At 41.1% G+C, this 24,710-nt stretch overlaps 1 protein-coding gene and 1 long non-coding RNA gene across 3 annotated transcripts in view; one reads left to right on the top strand and one right to left on the bottom strand.

The window, feature by feature from the left end:
- Positions 1-13,700: 13,700 nt before the first annotated feature.
- Positions 13,701-22,887, bottom strand: ETAA1 (ETAA1 activator of ATR kinase). The gene is made up of 6 exons (XM_065739538.1): positions 22,646-22,887; positions 21,867-22,004; positions 20,890-20,966; positions 19,258-19,376; positions 16,820-18,921; positions 13,701-14,917 (listed from the first exon to the last, which is right to left on the bottom strand). Exons 1-6 carry the CDS (start codon positions 22,833-22,835, stop codon positions 14,796-14,798), a joined length of 2,748 nt encoding a protein of 915 aa, XP_065595610.1. The 5' UTR covers positions 22,836-22,887; the 3' UTR covers positions 13,701-14,795.
- A 1,155-nt stretch (positions 22,888-24,042) lies between these two features.
- Positions 24,043-24,710, top strand: part of LOC136050593 (uncharacterized) — a 266,346-nt gene continuing 265,678 nt past the window's right edge. For both annotated transcript variants that reach the window (XR_010622405.1, XR_010622406.1), the window contains exon 1: positions 24,043-24,098. This is a non-coding gene — a long non-coding RNA (uncharacterized LOC136050593). The remainder of the gene's footprint in view (positions 24,099-24,710) is intronic.

The following is a 24,710-nucleotide window of genomic DNA, read 5'->3' on the forward strand; positions in this document are numbered from 1 at the left end:
GCTCCCTTTGCACCTTTATGTCCCTGTAAATCTCACCTTACATGAAGTTAAAGGTTATGATTTCAAAGTACCCGAGAAAATTTCTATGTAGCTTAGAGCGGCGCAGAGCAAATATACCCAAATCAGCTCAAAATGAACTAACTCAAGTACCCAGAAGGATGGAATCATAGCAGTAGTGCAGTTTTTCCAACTTTTTGCTCTTAACCTCCAAATGTTGCTTTGTGTGGCATCCAGCCAGGCTGAGATGCCACAGTATACAAGTCACTTTTACAAATTATACCTTGAGCCAGTTTTCAAAGGCATGTAGAGAAAAGGATAGGCATTCAGTGGGGTTTTTCACAGCAGATGTGAAAATGGAAAACTATTAGCGGCATAGGTGCATTTGGAAATTAAGTTCTTCAAACTTTTGAAAAATTTGAGAATTAGGTTCCTGATCTACTTCTGAAAAAATTGAGTCATTTTTCCTAGCTCCTGAGCCAACTTATTTGTGTTGGAGAGCAGTAAATCCCAGCGTATTTTATGAAAGACCAAGTACACATATATCACAGGCTTCCTCATTCTCCTTAGGTTTTCTCAGTTTATTTGTTGAGCTATGGAAATTTCATCCTTATTCCTTTCTCAGTCATAGAGATCTGTGCCATTGTTTGTCTCCATGGAGGTATTTGGGACTTAGAGTAGCGTGCTTTCGTGACCATGACACAAAACATAATGAAGATAACCAGGAGACTTCTGCCAGTTGTGTTGGGTTTTGTATCAGGCTGTAATAAAGAGAGGAACTGAGCTCATTGAATCTGATGTAGAATAACAGTTCAGCTCCTTCAGGCATAGCTCCTCTCTGCTCTGCCGTAGAGGAAAGCCCACTCTCAGCAGATTGTATCTGGAATAAAACCTTGGGTAACTGGGAATAGAAGGGGTTTTCACTGACTTCAAGGGGAAGTACTGGATGAAAAAAAAGGTGTTCTGGCAGTGGCCTTTGCTGTGTTACATGAGAGAAATGGTTCTTGAAACTAATTAATCCTTGAAAAGATCAGCTGACCCATCTCATTGTTAGCAATACATTTTTAATTATTCATTTTAGTCAAGCATCATTTGAACACAAGTCAATTTGCAATTTCATTAGAGTACAGAAAAGGCCTGGGGTCTATTCCTGGTAAAAAGGAAAAAATCTCTGGCAAAATTTCATAAAGGATGTTAATCCTCTAATTAATTTTATGTATCAAGCAAGAATTAATGTGTCCTGCTATTTAAGCAAAAGTCATCTTGCCAAGAAGTGCATTTTGTCATACCTTCCCCTCCAGGAAAACCTCTTTACAAGCTTTGTGGCAAAATACCCTGGCAACTAATGACTAGCTTTGAAGCAACATTCACAGACCATTTGCTTTGATGACATTTGGAGCTTTCTTCTCCCCCCCCTCCTCATTCCAAAGTCTATTGTAAGTGTAGTGCTCTCACTGCACTGCCTTTGAAAACTAATCAATAAAGTAAGATTTGTCAGGTTGCATCTGAGGAGTATCACATCTTTTAACTCCTTTCTTGGTTGAGTTGCTGTACACATTTTTAAACTAAACCTTATGAACAGATTTGAGTATGTTATACTTACCATATTCAGAGGCACGCAAGTGTGACGCGTTCCTTTTTCTCCCTTCAAAAGCTCAAAACCTATGTCAGTTAACCTTCCATAAAACTGACATTCTATGGCCTTTGTACATAATCAGATGATGGATTGCATGTCAAGAAGTCACAAATAGGGAATGTTTACCCCTGTTACAATGATGAGAATTATGGTATTGCAAAAATGGAAAGAAGTGACTTCACCTCATACCAGAGATCTCCAAAGAAAACGCATCCATGTTAGCAAATGCTGAAACAAATTGCCTGATTCCGATTAGCTCACTAGCATTTGTATAAATCCTAGAGCAAGGCAATCTGTGTTTGTAGCAGATGATGGGAGATCAGAGTATGTGTCACAGAGTTTCACCTTTATTGTAACTTTGGACTTTTCTTAATCAATCATTACTAAAATCTTTAGGTCTGATTTCTCATTTCAATGGCTTTGTGTTATGTGTCTCAACTGTACCTCATCAAATTTAATAAGATGCAAGCTAAGGAAGTACTTAAGTTACTTATCAAGGGTTTCAAATGACACATTATTATTGTACTCAAAAGTCAATATTTGCTAATCATGTTAGTACAGGAACTAGATCCAGAGCTACAATTCTTGAATTGCAAAAGCATTTAAGATTAATGAAACCTATCTCCTCCTCACTCAACACACACACACACACAGCAGCCCCCCTCCACTCCTCTTCTGGAATGGACAACTTCATGTCTCGAGAAATCTGCCTAGCCCACGGCTTTGTTGTGAAAAGCTCTTGAGCTTAGCTCTTCTCCCTCCTCTGCTGGCCTGGTCCTTCTGAGCCTGACTTCAAGCACTGGGGTGGCTCATGCTCAGCTCTTGCCATCTCATCTTTTGTCTCTGACACCACACAACACTAAACCAATCAATTCTACGCTACCATTGCTTTTTACAGAAGACTGCATTTGAGATGGGGGACAACTGTGAGCAGAGGTAGAGTAATGTGAGCACAGTGCAAGGCGGGATGAGAAGGCCTGATTGCTCATCTCGTGTTTGTCAGGATTGCTCATGCACTGAAGGTAGGGAGGTGTTGAGCAAGCCTTACTCCACACTGTGGTGGAAAAGCAGTGAGTTGATGGCGTGTTATGCATTCTCATTTTTCTTTTCTTTTACATAATGGGAACAGTAAATATATGCTCTGTGTCTTTCTTTCTCCATTTTAAAGCTGTTGATGATTTTGGCATGGATAGTCCAAAAGATTTAGTGTGTTTCCTAGGGCTAGGAACAGTGCGAGCAGGTGATGTGCAAACTCCCACACATATTGCTGCCAGTGCACTCTCAGGCTGGATTTGCAGCCCCTGGGCTCTGCCAGGCTCCAGCTCCTCCAGGCGTTCTGTCAGCTGCTCACAGGCCATGCCTGCATGCAAACGTGCAGGAGGAGCAGTATGGTGACTTCCTGATGTGATCATGTATTTATTCAGAAGTTGGCTTAGAATGAGATACAGATTTGCCTTGAAGCAGCAGTCTCCTGGGGGCTGAAATGTGGCTTACCTGCTCCTCATCGTATATTACTGTCATTGGTATACTATTGTGGTTTTCCTTCAGTCCTTTAAGCCTAAACGGTGCAGGTGACATATTTAGATGGAAATAATAGTGCAGAGTGGGAGATGAAGATCAGTCACATTAGGAAAGATTTTGATCTACATAGCACGAGGGTGAAACAGAAGTGAGGCTGCTTCCTCTAGTTAGTCCAAATTTACTCTCATTAGTGAGACAGTGGAAATGGAACTTGCAGGTCTGGCTCAGTGCAGAGTCACTGGTAGAACTGGTTTAGGTCAGAGGCTTATAAAATGGGAGGAATTTGCTGTTATCTTGAGGTTTAATTGATACTGCGTGTTGAATCATAAGGGTGGTTGCATGGGCTTTGATTTAGACACGTGGAACATCAACACACACAAGAGTAGCTATTCAGAGTACTGCCATATGCAATCTGCTTGCATCTCTGACCAATCCAGATATTAGGGAAAATACTCACATGAGTATTTTACAAAATCACAATGACACATTCAGTTAAATATTCCAATGATTGTTGAACTGTTAATCTGAAGGTGCTAATAGTGGCTGTTGCATAGGTCTAACATCTGAAAGCCTCTAAGCAGTAATCCACTATGCTCATTTTCTGTGCTTATTCAATTCAGGGAATGAGAAAATTTACCCTTTAGAGATTTTTTTCTCACCCCCCTCCCTTTTTTTTTTTTAATTAAACATTATTTTATGTCTTGCTTTTAACAAACAAATGGTTTCATTTAGACCTGCCACACAGAGGCTGAGTTACTAATTGATATATATTTATTTACTTTTCTTTTAATCAACAATGATGCAACTTATAGGATGCTTGGGAAATGCTAAAAATCTGAGCTATTTCTGTGTGCATGTATCTGTTTGCCTTGGCTGATTGTTAGGACAGGGAATGTCACACTTACCTTTTCTGGTCTATGCAAACTCAGTATGATCATCTCAGCTCATCTCCCAGCGGAGCGAGTATCCGTGTCACGAATGTCACCTTTGAAACTGGCACTAATTGGCATTCATGTTGGAAGTCTCGGTGGAATGGCCGTAGACACAAGGTGAAATTTTGGCTCCGTTGAAGGCAACAGGAGTTTTGTCATTGACTTTAATAGGGTCAGGGCTTCTTCCAGAGTCTGAACCACCTCTCATGCAGATGTTCATACTGGGCTGGGAGCTTCAAACCCTCTGTGTTTGATGGTGACTAATGAAATGTTTTGCTGCCTACTTTCGTCCTTCCCATGCCAGGATCAAATCCTCTTTTATAAGGACAGAGTAAATAAGCCTACAGCTTCCTCGTGCACTGTCCTCCCCTTCTCTCTTCTTTCTCTTTCTACTCTTCTCACAATGTTTTTCCAGACCTAGTGCAAGGTCTCTGTCTTCCATGGTCTCTCAGTTCTTCTATTCTCATCTACTTTTAACCACTCTGTTTTCTAGATTCTTTGCCTTCAAGTATGTTCTTGCTCCTCTGCCTTGAAAAAATATTTCACTGTTTTCAAACATTGAAATACTCAAATATTTTCAAAATATTGAAAAATTCCTTTAATGCAGACTGCCTTCTTAACAACCCACTGATTTCCTCATTCCATTCACCTTCCTATTCACAGAGGTTCCTGTTTGTTCTCTTCTCTTTTCTTTGCTGCCTGTCATTTATAATAAATAAGCTTTTCAACTTCCTGTGCCATCCAAGGTCAATCTTTGCCCTTCTTTTTCTTGTTCTTTTCCTCCCAACATTTGACTTCTGTAATTCTTCTCATTTCTGATTTTGCTTTGAAGATGCACTTTTACTGTTGGCTCCTTGTTTTTTTTTTTTTTGTTTTTTTTTGCACTCCCTTTGCCACTTGCTCACATCTTTGCCCTAGCAGAGGTACCCATGTGAGAGTCCCCAGTGCATTTGGCCTTCTGTCTCTCTGTCTGCAGTAATGCTCTTATCCAGGCTTTCATAGCCACCTGCCACACATCTCACTGCCATTTTGGTAATGATTTGAATTCCTAAGGTCAGTTGTTTAGCCTTTCTTCTTGATCTCCTTTATCAGTTCTGTAACACCACTTCCTGAGCTCTCTTCAGGATTGTCATTTCTCACATCTTGCTGCCCATTCTGCCATTGCTTCTATTCCTCACCATGATCTTTTCATCACTACCAAGCTAAAAATGTTGTGACCATCCCCATTCCTGATGGTTGATGTCTGCAGGTTCTCCTCACTTCCTTCATCCCATCTGGACTGCTGCTTGACAGTGCCATCTTGGCTCCAGCATCCAGCAGCTTCCTGCTATGACAAAATCAAGCTATTAAAAAACCCTCGGAAACCTATTGCTTGAAGTTCTTTTGTTATTTATTTATACTCCATTTAGCTGACTGCTTCTCCCATTCTTCTCTTTTGCAAGTTTCCTCTGTCCCCTTTCTTCTCTCTTTGTACTTTCTGCCATTCTATACACAAGAAGGCCTTTTTTGATGTCATTCATGAGTAATTTTTTCTTTTCCTCCTGAAATCTTTCACTAAAACATGCCTCTAAACTTCCAAGTGTCCCTTTTTCTCAGTCAAGCAGAGGCCTTACCACACCAGCAGGCCAGAAATGTGACATGGCAAGGGGCATTCAGTGCAATTGCTTCTCTTATGCCAAGAGCAGCCCTGGTGGAGTCAGCTGTGTACCCTTCAAACTGGAGCCGGTGGAGATGAGAGAGCAGTGTTGGGCCTTGCATTTGTAGTGCGTGTGAGGTACCCAGTGTACTACATTACAGTGGTGTATGAATGTAAAACAATCAATTTAGGGGAAGAAAACAAATGAAATGAGTTCATACAGGGAAGCCTGAAGTTATACAACTTCTGTTATGTCTATACTGTTTAGAAATAATTCTATTAAAAGCTATGCAGGGAGTTCTCAGCAACCATGGTTGCTTGTTGTAATCGGGAAAGCTGTTGTTATACAGAACTTTGGTTTTTTACTGGGTGAGATTTTATGGCTAAGACTATATTGGAATTAGAACGAGATTGTCTCTGGGAGTTTTATAGAGCAGGATGATTTTTTTGCATAGGGTTTTATTTTATTCTACCAACTTCGCCCAGCTGAATTTAAAGGAGCAAGAGGGGCAGCTGAACTCCTTAGGACAGACACAATGAAGTATTCCTATGAGTGAGCTGCTAAGTGAGATTATTAGAAATAATCCCCCTGGTACAGGCAGTGTATATAATGCCACAGAAAGCTCTTACTTCAACATGTGGTGCACTTTAGTAATGTGATCTAGAGGCTGTCTAAGCTGTGAGCCAAGAGTGTAAATGTGCAGCAGGTGAGCAAGCCACCTTCCAGTTCCTGCAGGGCTGCCCTTGGCTTTGAAACTTCAGGTCAGATGAATATATCCTATCTTCTGCAAAGCACTTTCTTGTATCAGGGTCACGATGTAGTTTGGACAAGGTCAAGTGCTGAAGGATTCAAGTGGCGAGAGTGACAGAAACATGAATGGAGGAGTCCAATTCAGGTCACCAGCCTGCTTTCAAGTATCACATGCCAAAACCTTGAAGGTGACTAAAACTCTCCCTCTACAGGAATCCAGATGAAATGATCCTGATTAAGAGTGAGGGGCCTTTAAGTTGACACAGGTCTAATGAAAGGCTTGTGACCCCTTCAGTGCAGTGGTGGATGACCATGAAGTGCTGTATTTATCTATGAGTTCTGAGAATACGTGTGGCTTACCTGGTGCAGTTTCAACAGCAAGTGGATATTTCCAGACATTTTTAGAAAGTGCCTTAGAAAGGACCTTAAAAAGACATCTCTCTGTTACCCAGTGGACCATTGCAAATACCCATCTTGAGCAATAAAAGGTGAAGCACACCTGCGGGGCTGGAGTTAGAAATCATGTTTCACACTGAGCTCAAAAGAAAGTTTGTGTGTTTCCTGCTGCTCAAGGTCATTTCGTGTATTGGAGGCCGCCATCCTGTGCATTCAGAGGAACAAATCCTCTGGTCGTGTGAAGTGTCCCCGGCTCCACAGAGCAGCTATGACAATTTACACCAGCTGAGGTGCTGCTCAGCGTTTTTGGTTATGGGCATTATTTACTCCTGGCTAGTTAGAGTTCCTTTGGAGCTGTTGCAACACAGAGTGGGTGTAAATCTTTCTTTAGATGCCTTTCGAGCTCTTAGAAGATGGCATGCCTATCTATAAATGGAAAGTATCCCTAAGCACATGCCTGGCGTAACCTTACAATAGAAGGGTGTTGGAATAATCTGTAATACAGCTACTTTTACTTAAAGATTTGCAAATGCAAATTACATCCACTAAAAAGATGTTAAGCAGAATAATTGTGCAGTGAAAGATCACTGTGTTTTTGTGTCTGATTCTTTAAGCACTTAGGACCCAGAACAAAGGTAGCTCCTCATCCAGCCAAGAGTGTTGTACCAACTTATTTATTTCTAGAAATTGCTTAGTCAGGGTATGGTGTCAGTCACTTTTTTAATTGGAATAATTTTGTTAAACGGTTAAACAGCAGCTTTGTGTAGACAACACCTTAAGTCCTGTCAAAGAGCATGAGATTTCAGTGCAGTTTCTGGGCTTGGTATGGGACAGGAAACTGTCCTTTAGAAAGATATTTCTAAGTAACATAAAGGGGAGAAAAGTAGGTCCAAGTCAAAGAAAAAATATTCCCTTAGCAGTTTCTGGTTGTAGAAGTGCTAAATTACAGCATAACTTCCCAAGAGTACCCTTGCAAGTTATTTATACTGTGACACATAAAATTATTCCATTAGTGAGGTGGCTATTTTTGTAATCAGTTTTGAAGAAAGTGCTCCATCATTGGAAGTGTTTTGATTTATGTGCGTATTGAGGAGCGGTCTAAAAGTTACACTGTAAATTACTCCCTAAGATAAGTCACCTGGCACATTCACACAATGTAGATTACATGTTGACTCCATGTAATTAAATGCTTGTCTAAAGTTGTCATTAAGTTGCAGTAAATATTGAAAACAGCTTCATTCTAGAATTAGATTTACTTCTTCCTTTTATCTGATGAATATTCAGCTATGGAAAAGCAATTAAAATATGCACGCATTCATATAAGAGGGCTGGGATTGTGGGAGGAACTGGACTGACAACAGCCTCTGCCAGCCCTGAGATAGCTGGGGAAAATGTAGAGAAAAGCACTAGGTCCTGCACAAGGCTTGCTGGGGGATGAAAACCTCAGGCCCTCTCCCACCTTCTGTTCCTATGTCTAAAATAATATCAGATTACTTTACTAATTAGTGAACCCCAAGACTTCCTGTGATTAAAAAAATCAGGCACGTTCAGAGGGTGGTGGTAGTATTTATTTCAAGTTGTCATGAGTACAATGCTACTGTTAGATGAAGGGAATAGGGAAATTTCACAAGTAGGCTAGGAGATAGAAGTCCTTTAGAGAGTATAAAAAACAATAGTGGTTTCAGAACCTTAATTTGAAACAGAGAGGGTTGATGGAGAGGAAAGTCTCAAAAAATCTCTGTATCTCCAGAAAAGCTCAGGTGTGCATTCCTTCTTACCGGTCACTTGAGAATCCACACTGCATTCTCATGCTATAAATGACTCAGCTGAAGAACCTTCAGTTGGAACATTCATCTTTTAGAACCTTAATTAGTTTGTAGGAAATCATGCTTGATTACTTTCAGTGCTCACAAAAGCAATTGTGATTTTTCTGGAACGTGGACAGGCAAATTGCTGTGATGACATATATATCCAATGCATCTTCCAAGAATCTCTCTCTCTCTCTGCATGACTGTTTGAGACTCTCCATCTCCCAAATGTATGCTTGTTTGACATTTTTATAACTAACAGGTGTTTTATGTTGTTTTGTTAGAGCCTCAGACTTTCTCAAGAAAGTGAAAAAGAGTTTGTCATTACCTGTTCTGTTCTGATTGACGTTATCTTAAACCATCTTCAAATTTCTTTCCACTCATCTCCATAACTCTTTCTACAGGCTGTCCTCCAAATTTCTTCATATCTGTGTGGTTATCTGTTAGAAAACTGTTACTTAGATAACTTTTCAATGAGTTATATTGTCAAGATTTGACACTCTAATGCAGCTTATTCAAACTTCCTTGATCTCTATAAATTTTTTGTCAGTGATGTGGAACCTTCCATAAATTTCACATGCATAGATTGCAGTGCAGCACATATGATCTTGCTGTTCTCATTCACCCTGCACACCTCCTTCAGAAGCAGCCCAGATATCCCCCTCAACATCTACAGATTACAGTTTGCACAGACTTAACACATCAAATGCCATATCCTTAAATGTCAGGAGCGGATGACTTATGCCACAGAAAATACCTGAGTTTAAGAACTAAACTGAACTAAAAGTGAATGTAAATTTGAAACCTAGGAGATAGCTCCAGTCTGCTGTATAGTAGCAGGAAGTCTGATGCTGTGGAAGTCTTAGCAGGACAAGATTCCTAGCTGGAGCTACTGAGAACATTTAACGGACACATCAAACATGGTAGGATTATAGTTGCTGAGCAAAGGAGAGGAAAAAACCAGAGCAGTTCTGAATTTCCATGTGACATGTGGATGGCAGTGTCTTCTGAGGGGGTTCTGTAGAATCCTAGAATGGCTTGGGTTGGAAGGGATCCCAAGGATCAACAGGTTCCAACCCTCCTGCCACAGACAGGGCCACCAACCACCAGAATATGGTAATAGATTGTGTCAGCCTTTGGACAGAGAAATGAGGCTGTCAGACTTACATTTCCAACTCATAAACAAGCATAGCTTTCTTCTTTCTTAACTATAACCTGGAAACCTGATGTTAAAAACAAACACATCTTCTGTGACTTTCAGAGTTTTTCTATTGGAAGTTGAGGTGCTGGCTGGTTTGACTACCCTTCTCACGCATGGGCTTATTTTGAAGTTGCTCAAGTTTGCATGTTGAAAATTGAGGAAGTGGCCTTGAAAACATTTTTGGTTGTTTTATAAAGTTCAGTTTCCTTTATTCATTGCTAATGCCTATTGAATTTCAATTAAAAAAAAAAAGGTTGCTTTCAACGATTTCAGTCAAATCAAGGATTCATTTCAATTTCTTACATATCATGAGAGCTTTCAAAACTTCTGACTCCATCCAGGTATACTGTAGTCTATTAAAAAGCAACCAGAAATACAGGAATTCAAATCTGTGGCATTTTAAAGCATGTATTACAGGCTGCTGTAGAACATGGGGGCTAACTGAGAGTCCTATGCCAGTCATTATTGGTAGACAAACATCTAACAGTTCTACAAGTCTCTGGAACCCAAAGTGAAGCTAAGTATCTAACAGGATATTCAGGACCAACTGTTTGTCAGCCCTTTTTCACACCAGTGTGACTAGTCTTGAGTAACTTTCGCCTCTACTTGAATGTCTTTATACTTAGCCCCATAGCCATGGTTCTACAAAATGTGCAGTGTATGCTCAGCTGTAGGCATGTAAAAATTCCACCCTGCTCAACCCTCCAGCTTCCACCCCTGTCCAAAAACAATCCCTAAATCCTGAATTGCTACTCTGAGTTGGAATATAGTTCATTTAGACCAATCTGTCTTCTGTTTATAGAGAGCACAGGAATGCAGGTTCAAAACCCAAGTAAAGATGTTTTTCTTTTGGTGAGGACACACTGCAAATAGTAAACAACCTCACTAAACAGGAAATCTATAAATTGTGTAATCTGCTTTTCACCTCTGCTAACTGCACTGTTGGAGGTGAAAGCTGTTCACTGCGGCCTTTAAAGGGTACGCATATAAGCAACCTTTTTCACCAGAAACTGCAAAAAACTTGCATAAACTAATTCTGATAAACGCAGTGCTGCTTTACTAGATTTATGTGCTAAAGACAAGAGCTACTTACAATAATGAAATGCAATGGGCTTGATTCTCTGCTTGCCAGAGTCACTCCATTACCTCCAGAGCTGGAAGGAAATTGCAGCAAGAGGAGAATAAGGCCCTTAATGGTCTGCAGGCTGCCATGCTGCCGTTACACGCAGACAATAGTCAAAGAAATTTATATTTAGTTCCACAAGAACAGTACATTAGGTATTCCTAAGTGTTTTATGAGGCAAGACTTTTCTGACTATTCTGACAAAAACAAATATGCGTAGGAACCGGAGGTTTGAGCAAATACCACAGTTATGATTTACAGCACAATTGCCAGAGTCCTCCTGGCTTCATCCTTGATGGCTACTCACTCAGGCTGTCATTTTTAGCTCCACAGATTCTATCTGCCCTGGCCTCTTCTACAAACACTGGATTCACTGGAGTGTGTTACAGACAATGCAGCTCTTGAACAATGAAGCATTTGTGTTCATTTTCTTCTATTTTATGTTTGGAATTCTACTATTTAGGTCACTATCTGTTGCTTCCAGCTATTCTTTCCTGACAAATTGTAGCTCTTTTTAGACTTAAAAAAGATATAATCAATGAATTCATCTACATTATTCCTCTAGGTATAAAGGTTTAGATGTAATAAGTGGTACACATAGTATAAGATTACATTGCTATTCCTGAAGTGCAGCCCCAAGATTAATTGTGTTTTATAGACCAAAATTTTGGGAGCTGCTGGATGCTGGCCTGTTTGAAAATCTGACATAAATAACACAATAAAAAAGTCACCAAATTTCTCAAAAGCTTTAAACAGGCTCCATTCACCAGCATGAACTGGAAGGTTGTGAATGAATAGATGTATTTTTTAGAGTACATAATTTTAGATGTAGATAAGAGTAATGATGAATAGGTCCTTTACTTGACCATACCTGTCTATATAAAATAAAACAACAGCACAGGTCTTAGCTGAAAAAGATAATCCTTGGATTTTAGCGAGTAACATCACTCACAGCAAGATTATTTCAAAGCCCATGAAATAGAAATTATATTCAGGTATCGGGACATACAGGATTTTCATTTCCATTTAAACTGAAGACTACTGATTGCTCATGTAAAAAATTACTATGCTCTGAATAAAATGGAGATGAGTCCTTAAGCAAACAGTCATAAATTAATTTATAATGAAACATGACATTCATAATTTAATTTGGGTTGTGTTTAAAATTGTTGTTACTGTTCGTATAGGTCCTTTTTGCCTGGAGGAAGATGTGGCTTCATAGCGAAATGCCAGCTATTGAAATAACAAACTTTTTACACGTACATGTGTATTAATTAATTAAAATCATGTAAATACTGTCTTAGTGAAGAACTGTTGTCTACTGCAAGCAGTGAGACAAAAGTTTGCATGACTGAGGCTGGCACATGCAGTATCAGTGAGTTGCCAAGAGGGGTGCTGAGCAAGACCTGCAAGATGAGTTGGGTTGTGGGGCCGGTTCCCCCCTTCTTTCCTTCTCTGTGCCTGCAGGGCTGCATGCCTGGCTTGTGCCCATTGGGGTAGCTGCACTGCTATGCTGCTGCTGGTTTAGTGCCTGACAGTGCTGGTTTAATGCGGGATTAGGCTAGGCTAAACTGCCTACTTGCTGCCATGCCTGAGGATCATAGAATCATGGATGGAAGGATCATTGAGTCCAAGCCCTGGCTCCTCAGAGCACCACCCAAACCCTGTGTCGCTGCCCCTCTGCTCCCTGTGAGGAGCTGCAGCCGCCATGATGCTCCTCTGCTCTGAGTGAACCCAGGGCCTCACTGCTCTGCCTGTGTGTTCAGTACCCTGGGAAGGATATGAAGCCTTTTTTTTTCCTTTGAGATAAAAATACCTAGCATGTAGAATTCTGCTGTTGATATTTCAGACCTTGCTATTATTTGTAGTTATTCCCAATCAGTAGTGAGTCTTACTTCTGCCTTCACTGACTCCACCCATGAAAACGTATTGCTTAAAGTATCTCTAAGCTTTCCACTTTGACCAAAGTTGGCTAATAAAAGCAGTATAGAAGGGTTTTAAGGCAAGAAACCTTTTCTCTGTTTATAATAGCACCAAGTCACAAAAAAATTCTTCAGTTTGTTAACTGGAAGATGATAGAGTAAGGCATTTGGGGATAGTCAGTAAGGGTGTGACCAAAACAATCTTATTTTGTCTCAGCATCAGTTAAGAAGCCATGATCCCAAGAAACTGATTTCTATGATTTCTATTTGGAAAACAGTGCCTAAGGAAGGCACTAAGGAAACTGAAACCTTTTTGGTTTTTTTTTCTGGATTAACTCTGTCAGATCAGGAAGCTGATCCAACCCATCACTTGTTGTACAGTGGCTGGAGCAGGCGGGGCAGCGAGCTGCAGCCAGAAACTGTAAGTATTGCTCATTTGGCACCAGCAAGCTCTTTGGTTGACTTCAGGATTTGATAACGCACTAATTTGCACCAAGAATGGTGGTTAATACAAAACCACCTTCAGGAGTTTGGAAAATAATATACTGTAGGCGAAGGAGTTTTAGTTTAAATTGACTAAGGGAAGTAGTTTGCCACCACTCCAGGTAGAAAAGTGAGGCACAGAATCACTGGATAAAACACAAAATAAAACTGCGAGGTAAAGCCAACAGAGAATTCCCACTGCACTCCTTTGACCTATTTCTACAGTATTTTCCAGAACAGATTAGAGAAATTTATACCAAAAACAAAAAAACCCAAAAAGTTTAATGACAATTTACAAATATACAATACTTACATTTTCAAAAGTTACAAAAATTGTACATTTAACAGAAACCAGAAGCTTCAGCCAAGCTTTGGTGCATTTCAAAGTTAGTTATTTACAAAGAAAAAAAAATCACAGCCACTCTTCATAGTGTCACATGTTTACATTTCAGCATCCCTCAGGTAAAACATATCCCAGCGCTTAACCCACGGGCACTTCTTGCAGCCTGAGCTCTGCACCCATCTGTCACGTTGAGAACTCCATCAGCCCCTGTGAAGCTATGTTTTGTTATGTTTTAACAGACTTCAGTTTGAAAAGTATGTATAACCCTAACACTGAACCGAGTCACACTTGGTGACATTTCACCTGGTGCGTTTTGTACTTATGCTTTGGTGCTACGTCACAGCCTTCCTTTTCTAACGAGCTCATTACGCACGTTAAGAAAAACATGGCCTAATTTTATTAGGTAGGATTATTCAATCTCTTCACAGAGGAAATTAAAAACAAAAGCGCGCTTCCCATGATGTTATTTCACCTTATGAAATTTGTATATTAAACTCTTTCTTCACCATGCACAACTTCTGCCTAAGGTAACAGACAAACTGATCAAGGTTTCCAAAACCTATACATTTCTATTAGTTTTCCCAATATTGGATGTTTTCTAGTTTGCACTTGACTCAAACGAGAAATTTCACTTGATAGCCAACAGAATTGCTTTTCTGTGTGAGCTTGAGTGTCATCCTTTAGTTTAAAATATTCCTAATAAAAGAAACAGAGCCCAAATCCACACGGTCCATTTTTTAAGCCTCTTATTAGCATACACGATTTCTTTTTTCATACGGTCATGATTTTTCGAGCATGTAACTTCAGTGCATAACAGAATGGGAACTCGAGAAACCTTGAAATTCATTGTGCTGAAGACAGTTTGGGACTACACGTTTCCCACTGGTGTGTTTTAGTTAAGACCAGATACCACCAGAATATCAGTTATGCTTCAGGATCAAGATATTTGATTAAATTGAGAAATAAGAGAAGCTTGCTGTCAGTGACTGTGAGCACAGTTTAAAACGTCCTCCAATATTGCCCTCTCAAGAACTCAGTAACTCCAGTCAAACTAAAGCATCTTTTAAGAATGCCTGCATTCTGGATTTTCTCCGTGCAAGAGCTTCTTGTTTTTTTCTTTCAATTTCTTCTTGAGAACATTTTCTGTGCTTCTGTTCCACTACAGACACTGTAAGAAAAAAACATCCCATCCATTAGGAGCCTACAAGCTTTGCTTTTTATTTTTCAATATGTATTTTAACTCACCTCTTTACAGTGTCTGAAGATACATGGCAAGAGCATACTGTTGTGACATGCCAGGCACCCAAGCTCATCTATCCTGTCTCTAGGGCAGAAGGGGGATAAGATGCATGACCTTTGCAGTGCTGCTGATTACTACCTCACAATGAAGGTATGGAGGGGGGGGTCGCAGATATCTGCTTCAAGGAAATTTTAGTTGGCTGCCCTTCAAGTGAACCTCGTGACACAAGGAGTCAACGTAGGAGACGGCAGCGGGTTAAGACAATTAAAGCTATCAGAATGAAAAGGGCTTTACAATTTAGTGAGTTAGAGAGATGGGCATGGAGATGGTATAGACACGGGGGTCAGATATAGTACAGGTGTCACACAAATAAAACCAGAAAGGTTGAAAAAAGGTCAAAAGGAACAATAAAAATTGGCAAAGGAGACAAGAACATGATAGCTAAACGTAATATTTTATATGTTGTGTTACAGAACTATAAATTCCTGTACAATAAAATCCTGACCTCATTGGAACCAACAGGAAGGCTCCCATCATTCTTCAGGTCAAGAATTTGACCATTTTTTAATGCAGCCATTTCCAATTAATGTATTTTTAATAACTTATAAACTTAATAACTCTTGCACTCTGGGTAAATAAAGCAAAGGCTCTGCTTGATTCTTAAAAGAAGATTATTTACAGGTGTCCATTACACATTAGATTTCACAGATTGCTTAACATCCTCCATCCTCCCATTGCAGCAAAAGGTAAGAGGAAAGTTTTGTTGTTGGTCTGGAAATAAAATCTAAGCTAAGAGGACACTTCCTATTCTCTAAAACACTCTGCAGAATGACTATTTACCTCTCCCCTCCTCCCATCCAAAATAGCTCATTTCCACTTGTCTACTTCTTTGCTGGGTATGGAAAAGATAAAATAGTGATTCTTTACATAATGTTGGCTGATGGTTTCCTGGAATTACTTTTTGTTTTTATAACTGCACTTCCTAGCAATCGAGGTTGATATAGTAGGCTTCAGAAGGCCCATTTTATCAAAATTAATACTAATAAATACTCTACCAAGCAATTAGGTCAAGAGAAAATAGGACTGAGTGAAACTTGGCTGGTTCTACACTTCTCCAGTAAGTGCTTAGAATACTGCAGAGCACTTTAAAATGAACTAGTCTAGTGACCATCTGGGGTGCTAAATAAAAGGAAGCATTAATGTTTGGGATGATTACATGAAGAACTTTTCACTGGCAATTCTGGTCACAGAGCAAATAACAATACGCACCTAGGCTTCAGAATGATTCCAGGTTCCAATTTCCAGGCATACAATAAAAAGAAATAGGCACTCTGTATCATCTGCTGCCTTTTCCCTGCCCCACCACAAACTGGGGTTTTAAAATGATGGCTGAGATAAATAATTGTTAATGTTTTTTTCAAAATGTACCACTAATTCAAGCACTGAATTGCACTGCAGCACCTGCTGTGTACCAAAAGGGTTTTGGGCAAGCCTGAGTAAAGTATGCTGAGTGCTGCCATCAGAGCATACCTGGTTCTAACAATTCTGAGCACCTATGGGGTAGGAAGCATTCTGAGAAGTGGAACAAAAATAGGAAAGAAGAGTTCTTAACTACAGGAATTCAGGAAATGTGTCAAGGCAATTTGAAGTTTGGGGAAAACCACTTCCAAATCCACATTAGTACATTTACTAATGCCTACACTGAACGGATGGATATTGAAATCTATTTTACATTGAAACACAGTATAAATTTATCTTTCTGAACACAGTGAGAAAAAGACAACAACAAAAAAAGCATTTCAGGCATCGTATCACTGCTAAGACATGTACCTGATGTAGGCAATCCATCGGACTCTGAAAGGTGCCTCTTGAAAGGTGATGTTGTACCTTCAGTCTTGCTGTGCAGGGTCCCATTCACCTCATTCTTACTTCCTTCCACACCTTGAAGAGTAATTCCAGTACCAGAATGACTCCCTGGATTTTCAGGCTCTACATGAAAAGCACTCTGAGAACTGTTAGTCTTCCGAAACTTAAACTTTGAAGGCATAAGTGACATTCTGTTACCGGAACTGTTATTTGGCACCTTTCCTGTACTACACAAGAGATCTTGGTTCTCTAATGATTTGCTAGAGAACGTCTTTACTGCATTAGCAGAGCTTGCTTCAGAACTGGTCTCTCTTGCTGGCACAGAATTTGACCTGTACCATTTTCCTGAAGTACTCCTTCTAGCGTCTTCGGAAGCAACTTGATGACAGTTTTTTGACAGCATGTATTTACTCTCCACTTCAGTACCAGAGGTCACTGTTAGAGGACTCAATACATTTTTACAGTTTGCTACGTGCCCTGTTGTACTCAGCCCATGTGTAAACCTTGAGAAGTTCCTAGAGGAATTGTCTCGTAAATGCCCATCCTGCTGTGCGTTTCCTTGCTGTGCCAAGGGGTGATGCAATAGGCCTTGTTCAGATGCTGCAAAGCCACTGTCAGCATTTGATCTGGATTGAACACTGGCTCCTTGTACAGTTTTAGCTCTTTCGCTTCCTTGTTTAACATCCTGGTTCTGAGTCTGCTTTTCTATATCGTCGCATACCTGATACAGCAACTCATCGTCTTCACAGTTCACATCCCAAAGGCTATCGGACTCGCAAAACATGTCTAAAACCTCATTGGAGAATCTGGGTTCATTCCAGTCATCAGATGACACAGGATATTTCTCTGGTACTTCAGCTGGGTTTAAGTGACCTGTATTGACATGGTGAACTGCTTTGATTAGATCATTAGGTTTCGCATTGGTAGAAACAATGCTTGATTCACAGAAAATAACGGATGTGTTATTCCCAGGTTTTTCAGTCTGTGGTCTACAAGGTTTAGATCTTGAAGGAAAAAGAGGGACAAGTTTACCTTTAGGCTCAACAGTTCCATTCCCATTCTTCACTTGGGATTGCACTGAAGCAGGGTTACATTTAAAATGGTTGTTGGGGGCCCTACTCCAAGCAGAATCCATGCTTGCCATCTTTGAGTTTTCCATCTTATTACACGGCTTTTGTAAAGAAAGAGATTTTGCAACACTCTGTGTGTTTTTACTAGGATGCCTCAGAGGTGAAAACTGGAAACTGTTTGATTTGTGTGTGCTCTCTAAACAAATTACTGAATTAGGATTACTTCTTTCCTTTGTTCTGCTGGCATCACTGAAATCCTGCACAGATGGATTTATAGGAACTGGTGGAGCTTCCTCAACATTTATCAACTCAGGATTTTGGGTTATTTGCATCACAAAAGAGTCATCTGCCAAAAAATCCGTATCCCAGTCATCAAAGTCATCCTTAACTCCTCCAGCCTGCTTACTGGAAACCACCAATTCTGTCTTCAAAGAATTTTTTTTGGTCAGCATGTGAGTATCAGTTTTTGGAACAGTCTGTTTCACACCTCCTAGTGCCTGCAGGGTCTCTCTTTGACATGCACTTGATCTACCATTTTGCACAGTTTTAATATGTTCAGGCAGGTGTTCAACCTCCAAGATACTTTTGCTTTCACCCAAACTGTTATTTAGAGAAATACTTGACAGTCCTTGGCTTAACTGTCCACTACACTTCTGGGTAGAACAATCAAAAAGAGCATGAAGGGCTATTTCAGCCTCAAGGTCTATAGACTTCTGACTGCTGGACTGACAAGGCTCTACTGTAGGGATGCCAGTGCTTTGCCCAACTGGTTTTAGTGACAGAGCAGTACCTGTAGCAGAAACGTCACCAAGCAGTGATTTCAGGTTGTTGATATTTAGTTCGGCTTTGTAATTGTGTAAAGACTGGGAGGCAGTCTGGATAAAGCCATGACTAAGCTTCTCTTGTTCATGAACAGCATCTAGCTCTACCAGATTTTTATCAAATTCCTTGGCCAACTTCATGAGCTCCTCTTCAGGACTTTTTATTTTAAGATCTCTAGATGAATAAAAAAACAACAGTAAAATAAAATAGAAAAGAAAATCAGACCTATTGAGAAAGTTCTGCCAAGTTCAACCAAGCAACCCTATATCCTTTTTATTCTCTAGTTTAACAGCTACAGAGAGCATGACTGCATCCTGCTGCTCTCAATGCATGCAATCCTTTAGATAATTCCCAGTGATAACTATCCCATTAACAAGATAGCAACAGGAAAGTTAAAAGCATTCTGTATGCTAATATACAATTACATGGCTCACTATACATAATGAAACACCACATACCCTTTTTCCATGAAAACACAGCTATGATGGGCAAGGCAAAACTCTGACTTACCTTGTACAACATAACTTTGTCCTAGCTCGCACTTTTACTACTCCAGGTGTACAGGGAATAGCATCCTCACCAATCCACGTCCCTAGAAGGGAGCCTTCATTACAGGCTGCTTTTTCATCCTGGATGATTAGATTTATAATGCTTAGCAATTTGATTTCAGATAAAGATTCGACTAGACACACACCTTGCATTAGTTAAAGTTACTAAACCAATTAATTGGATCAAATCTGTTGAAAGCCATGGATAGGAGCTAAACCAATACACGCTATGCAAGACCACTTCAACACTGTCAACTGATAGTTGTATCAGTTTAATTATATCAGTTTAAAGCAGGAATTTCAATTAAAATAATTTAATTTTACTTCGGTGCTCAAATCTAATACTATATTTGCTTCCCCAATCAGGTTTACACATAGTCAGCAATATTCACATTACAAGCTATGATTCAGTTTATTTACTTTAGCAGACAAGTAAGGAGCTACTTGAGATACCCTATCTTTATCCACTTACAGCAGCATTAACAGATCAGAGAACTGGAAACAAATCTTATTTTGTATGGTTCCTGGAAAAAAAGAAACCAACCTCTTCCATTACAACTCTTACATAGAAGGAGCCTTTAACAGAAATAAGGATGTTTAGAAATGGAATGAGGCTGTTATACAGCTTCAGCATTCAGGCTGGGGTCTGAATTCCTCAATCTAAGAGAAACACTACTGCAGTGGTACAATGTGCACAGGGCCAGAGCCAAATACTGAACGCGAGGAACTGCTGCATGTCAGCCAGTAAAAGTAATCTGAACTTCACTGACTACCAGGGTAGTTCTGAGTAGGCTTTATTTTTGAAGAAAAAAACTCACAAGCAATAGTAGCAAACCCAGTATGATATTATTTCTAATCATTACAGGAGTGAAATCATTTAAAAGGAGGTGACATCCCTTATCAATTATTTACTAATTATACCTTCTCACAAACATTCAAAATAGCAAATACATTTAAATAGCTCTGTCAAATAAGAAGGGATTTTTGGCAAGCCAAATTCTACAGACTGTGTTAGAAATGACAAGTTCTCTTCTTGCATCTAGTAAAACGCAAACAATACGACTCCTGTTAAAAGACTATCTTATTTTCATTTTGCAGGTTGTGGATGTCAGTTTCACAGCCAGAAAGAGATGTCAAGAGCATGGACCTTAGGGTAAAAATGCAAATTATTTAGAATAATGATGCAGTTTTACTGTTATTATATCGCTGTACAGTCTCTCTTGGATATCTGAGTCAGATGTACCTGCCAAGTAAATACAGCATGTGAAGAAACTATACCTCTTAATGCACAAGGATAAATAAACTGCAATAAATCTCCTGAGATCAGGGACAATAAGCTGCACTGCACAGTAGAACTTCCTAAATGCAGCTGCAACTAGTCCACTTTCTTCATCTTCTTCATCTTGTGAAAACATTAAGCTTATAATTCAATCCAGTTTTACAGACATGTTCCTAGTTATCTGCATACTTGCTTCTTGCCATGTACGTTAGACCACTGCAACTAAAAGGAAGCCTTCAGTAAAAGTGAATACTGTAGCACTCTTCTGTTTCAGCACTGCATGTACAGGGCATTGTTTTAGAAAGTAACGGTTACCTGAGGTGCAATCCTATTGACAATTTCAGAAATTTCTACTGCACGTCTACTGGTAAGCTGTTTGGATTTTTCTTTGCCTGAGAAAATAATAATAATAAAAAAATTAATGACATTATTTTACAATCTATAAAGTTCAAGTTTATTGAGCTCAAATTACACTCAATGAAGTCAGTACTTGAAACAGCACTATACTGAGGAATGTATGGGATTTTTTAAAAAGTAAAATCACCAACTGCTGTCATAAAAAACAAGAAGGGGCATTTTCCCAATAAACGGGTAACTTTTATCATAGAATCACAGAATTGTAGGGTTTGGAAGGGACCTCCAGAGATTGAGTCCAACTCCCCTGCCAAAGCAGCTCTCAGTCCAGGTTGCACAGGTAGGCATCCAGGCAAATCTTGAATGTCTCCAGAGAAGGAGACTCCACCACCTCTGTGTGCAGCTCCAGTGCTCCATCACTGCACTGTGAAGAAGTTCCCACGCACATTTGTATGGAACTTCCTATGCATCAATTTGTGGCCATTTCTTCTCCTATCTCCACACACTGCAGAGAAGAGTCCGGCCTCGTCCCTTTGCCTCCTGCTCCTCAGATACTTATAGATGTGGACAGATTGAGTTATGTGACATGGATAATTTGAGTTGTAAGGGATCTTTAAAGGCCATCTGGTCCAACTCCCCTGCAATGAACAGGGACATCTACAGCTCCCTCATGTGCTCAGAGTCCCATCCAGACTTAGCTTGAATGTCTCCATGGATGGGGCAGCCACCACAACTCTAGGCAACCTATGCCAGTGCCTCACCACCCTTACTGTAAAAACCCTCCTCCTTACATCCAGACTGAATCTCCCCTCCGTTAGTTTGATTTCCCCTTGTTCTATCACAATAGATCCTAATAAAGAGTCTATCTCATTCTTCTAATACACTGCAATTGCATTCCCTTGACAGGCACCCTGAAGTCTGAATTTTGTTAATATTACCTAGTCCACGAGCAATTGGTGAATGAGGATCCCAAAAGATTTCTTGCTGTAAGTCAGTATCATTAACTGGTGAGCTGAAGGTCGGTATTCTGGATTTCCTACTCAGTGATCTCTTTGGAGTTTTATGTAAACATGGCTCTGTGTAAACAGAAAGATGGTCCTTATTGAACAATGACAAGCACAACAGTGAAGTAACACAGAACCTAACTTAGAAGCAGGGCAAGTCACAGAGAAGACGCTTTAGGAAGAATCAAAATGAAGTTCACAGTTCTCAGGGCTCCTTGCTTGCGGGATGAGCTCTTTCCACTGCAGTTCATGCAGGACAAGGTGTTTACATCACAGCGATGACAGCACCGCAGGATGCTGGCAGCTGGATGCCTTAAAGTACAAGGACTGCCTGTCTTCTCACCCGAGGGAGTACTGACTTCAGTGTGTGTTAACAAAACGCTACACAGACCTATAGTGAAGAACACTTTGTGTTCTGCCTCGCTCTGTGTCTCACACCCAGGCTGCTTTGGGTCAGAACTTCCATGAGCTCCTAAAAGGCTGCACCTCCCTCACATCCCCGCACCGCTCCTCTTCAGGTGGGGCTGACAAGGACACAGCTGCACCCGACAGCTCACAGCTGTCTCAGACGCTCCCCCCGCCCTGCAGACACCGGAACCGCCGGCGCGCGGGGCCTATACAAGCTCTAGAAGACAAGATTCCTACGCGAGGAGCACGGGCTACTTCACACGGCGGCTCCCACCGCGCTCGGGCGGGCAGAGCGGGGGCCGTACCTGCCGCGCCGCGCACCGCCGCCTCCCCCGCGGGCAGGCCGCGGCCCACACCGCCCTCCTCGCCGCCGCCGGCCGCCGCTTCTTGCTCCGCCAGCTGCTTCCGCCGGCCGAGCCTGTCCTCGCCGCCGCTCCGCCGCCGCCGCGGGGCGGCGAGCCTGGGGCAGGACTCCCCGAGCCGGCTACCAGGCATGGCGAGCGCTACGGCGGCACAGCATCCATCCCGCCGCCGCCGGCGCCGCCATTTTCCCGGGGAGCCCTCCGGGACAACGCCGATTGGCCGCCGCATCACCGCGTCGCGTCGCCATTGGTCCCGCAGCGCGGGGGCGGGGACTTCGGCGGGTCCCGCCCCGGGAACGCGGCCGTCTGGGCGGGAAGCCGTGCACGCGGGCTGAGCGCGGGCCTGTGCTGCGGTGCGGCTGGCAGCTCTCAAGCTGGGGGTGTCGCGTACCCCATGCTGTCCGCTTCAGGCCTCAGAGCTCCTTAGGGAGCGTCCTCAGAGAGGGAAAAGGCAAAAATGAGGCAGGACTAAGCTGTTCCAGCCCTGCGTGGGAACTGGGGCTGGCAAACAGTGCTGCCAGAAGCCAAATTTGGTAGGTAAGGAATGAACGTGAGGTTCCCGAGGGATATTGCATCGTTATTGAAGAGCATAAGTGCAAACACGTGTGTGTATTACATCATATGGGGGATATTTCCTCCGCAGCCCAGTGAATGTAAATGCATGAACACGTCTACTGAGCACATAGGTCGAGGAGGGGTCTACCTGTGCGTTAGTTGTCTGCCTGCTTTTCATTTAATCCTTTTGGAGCACTTTGGCATCACACTTCATTTATAAGCTGTGAGCAGTGGATTTCAGTCTAAGATCGGGGCTATGTGAAGTTTTAAAGTCGTGAAAGCCTGACTCCCTGCATTGGGAAACTTCTTTCCACCCGAGGCCTCAGGCAAGCAATGTTTTTTCACTTCTCTGTCCTCGTGGGCACAATTAATGCCAATGGAAGGCTTTTTAATGAGGAAAAAATAAGGTACTATGTCTTAAACAGAAGAACTGTTACACACAGAGCTAAACTATCACAGTTAATCACAGAAAGTCTTGACATTTGGATAATCAGTGATGTCATACCCATCAAATGTAAATCAGAGAGCAGGCTAAAAAAAATAGAGGTAGAATTAGGCTTCAAAATCCATTACTGGATGTGAGTGTGACTACTGCCCTGTATGAACACCAGCACGGGTAGAGCCTTGGGTTGCTATAAAGTATGGTGATGGTATGTGTGGCATATTTAAATAACTGGTTGGCAATATGGTGATTAAAAGCTGTGATGTACAATATCAGTACATAGATGAATTCCCTGGCGCATATGCCATAATGGTGCACCTTAAAGTGCTTGCCCTGTTGTTTCCAGGTAAAATGGATACAGAGAAGAGGCCAAAACCAAAATCTGCACCAGCTCAAAAGGTATGTGATGCCAAAAAAAAAAAAAAAAAGCTGCTTTCTTAAAGGGTATTTATTTCGTTGTGGCTTAAGAAATTAGCTCCGAGCTGATGCTATTTATTAAGAAATTTAGTGGAGGAAGCCTGTGACGTTGAAGGGTTTCTCTGTGGAGCTGTAGCCTCAAGGAGGAGGGAGTTTGCACTCCCTTGTCATGGCACGAGCAGCTGGATTGATGACTAATTGTGGGGAAGCTGCGTTCCAGGGGCTCACAGCAAACTCCTGGTGCTACAGTTTTGAGTCCTATTTTCACATCAAGAAGGATAAATAATGGAGGAGAAGGAATAAATAATGAAGTTACTTCCATTCTAAATAGTTCTGTAAACTGCCTGAGAACTTTTTACTGTGTTTTGAGAAGGAAGTTCTTAAAAGGAATGAAATAAACATGGATGATCTAAAAGTTTTGCAAGAAATACTTATCAATATAATTAGATAAGTGTAAATATGAATGAAAAACTGCTTCTCTCTAAAATCCTTTGAGCACAGAGCTTTAAAGTGAGCATTTTTCTGTGTTGGAAAGAGTATGCAACAATAGTGACGTTTTACAAAGTGGGCCATTCTTTGAATTAATGCAACTAG

The sequence above is a fragment of the Cyrtonyx montezumae genome, unplaced genomic scaffold (assembly GCF_038088225.1).
Source record: "Cyrtonyx montezumae isolate F1298 unplaced genomic scaffold, pur_monq_1.0 scaffold_24, whole genome shotgun sequence".
NCBI lineage: Eukaryota > Metazoa > Chordata > Aves > Galliformes > Odontophoridae > Cyrtonyx > Cyrtonyx montezumae.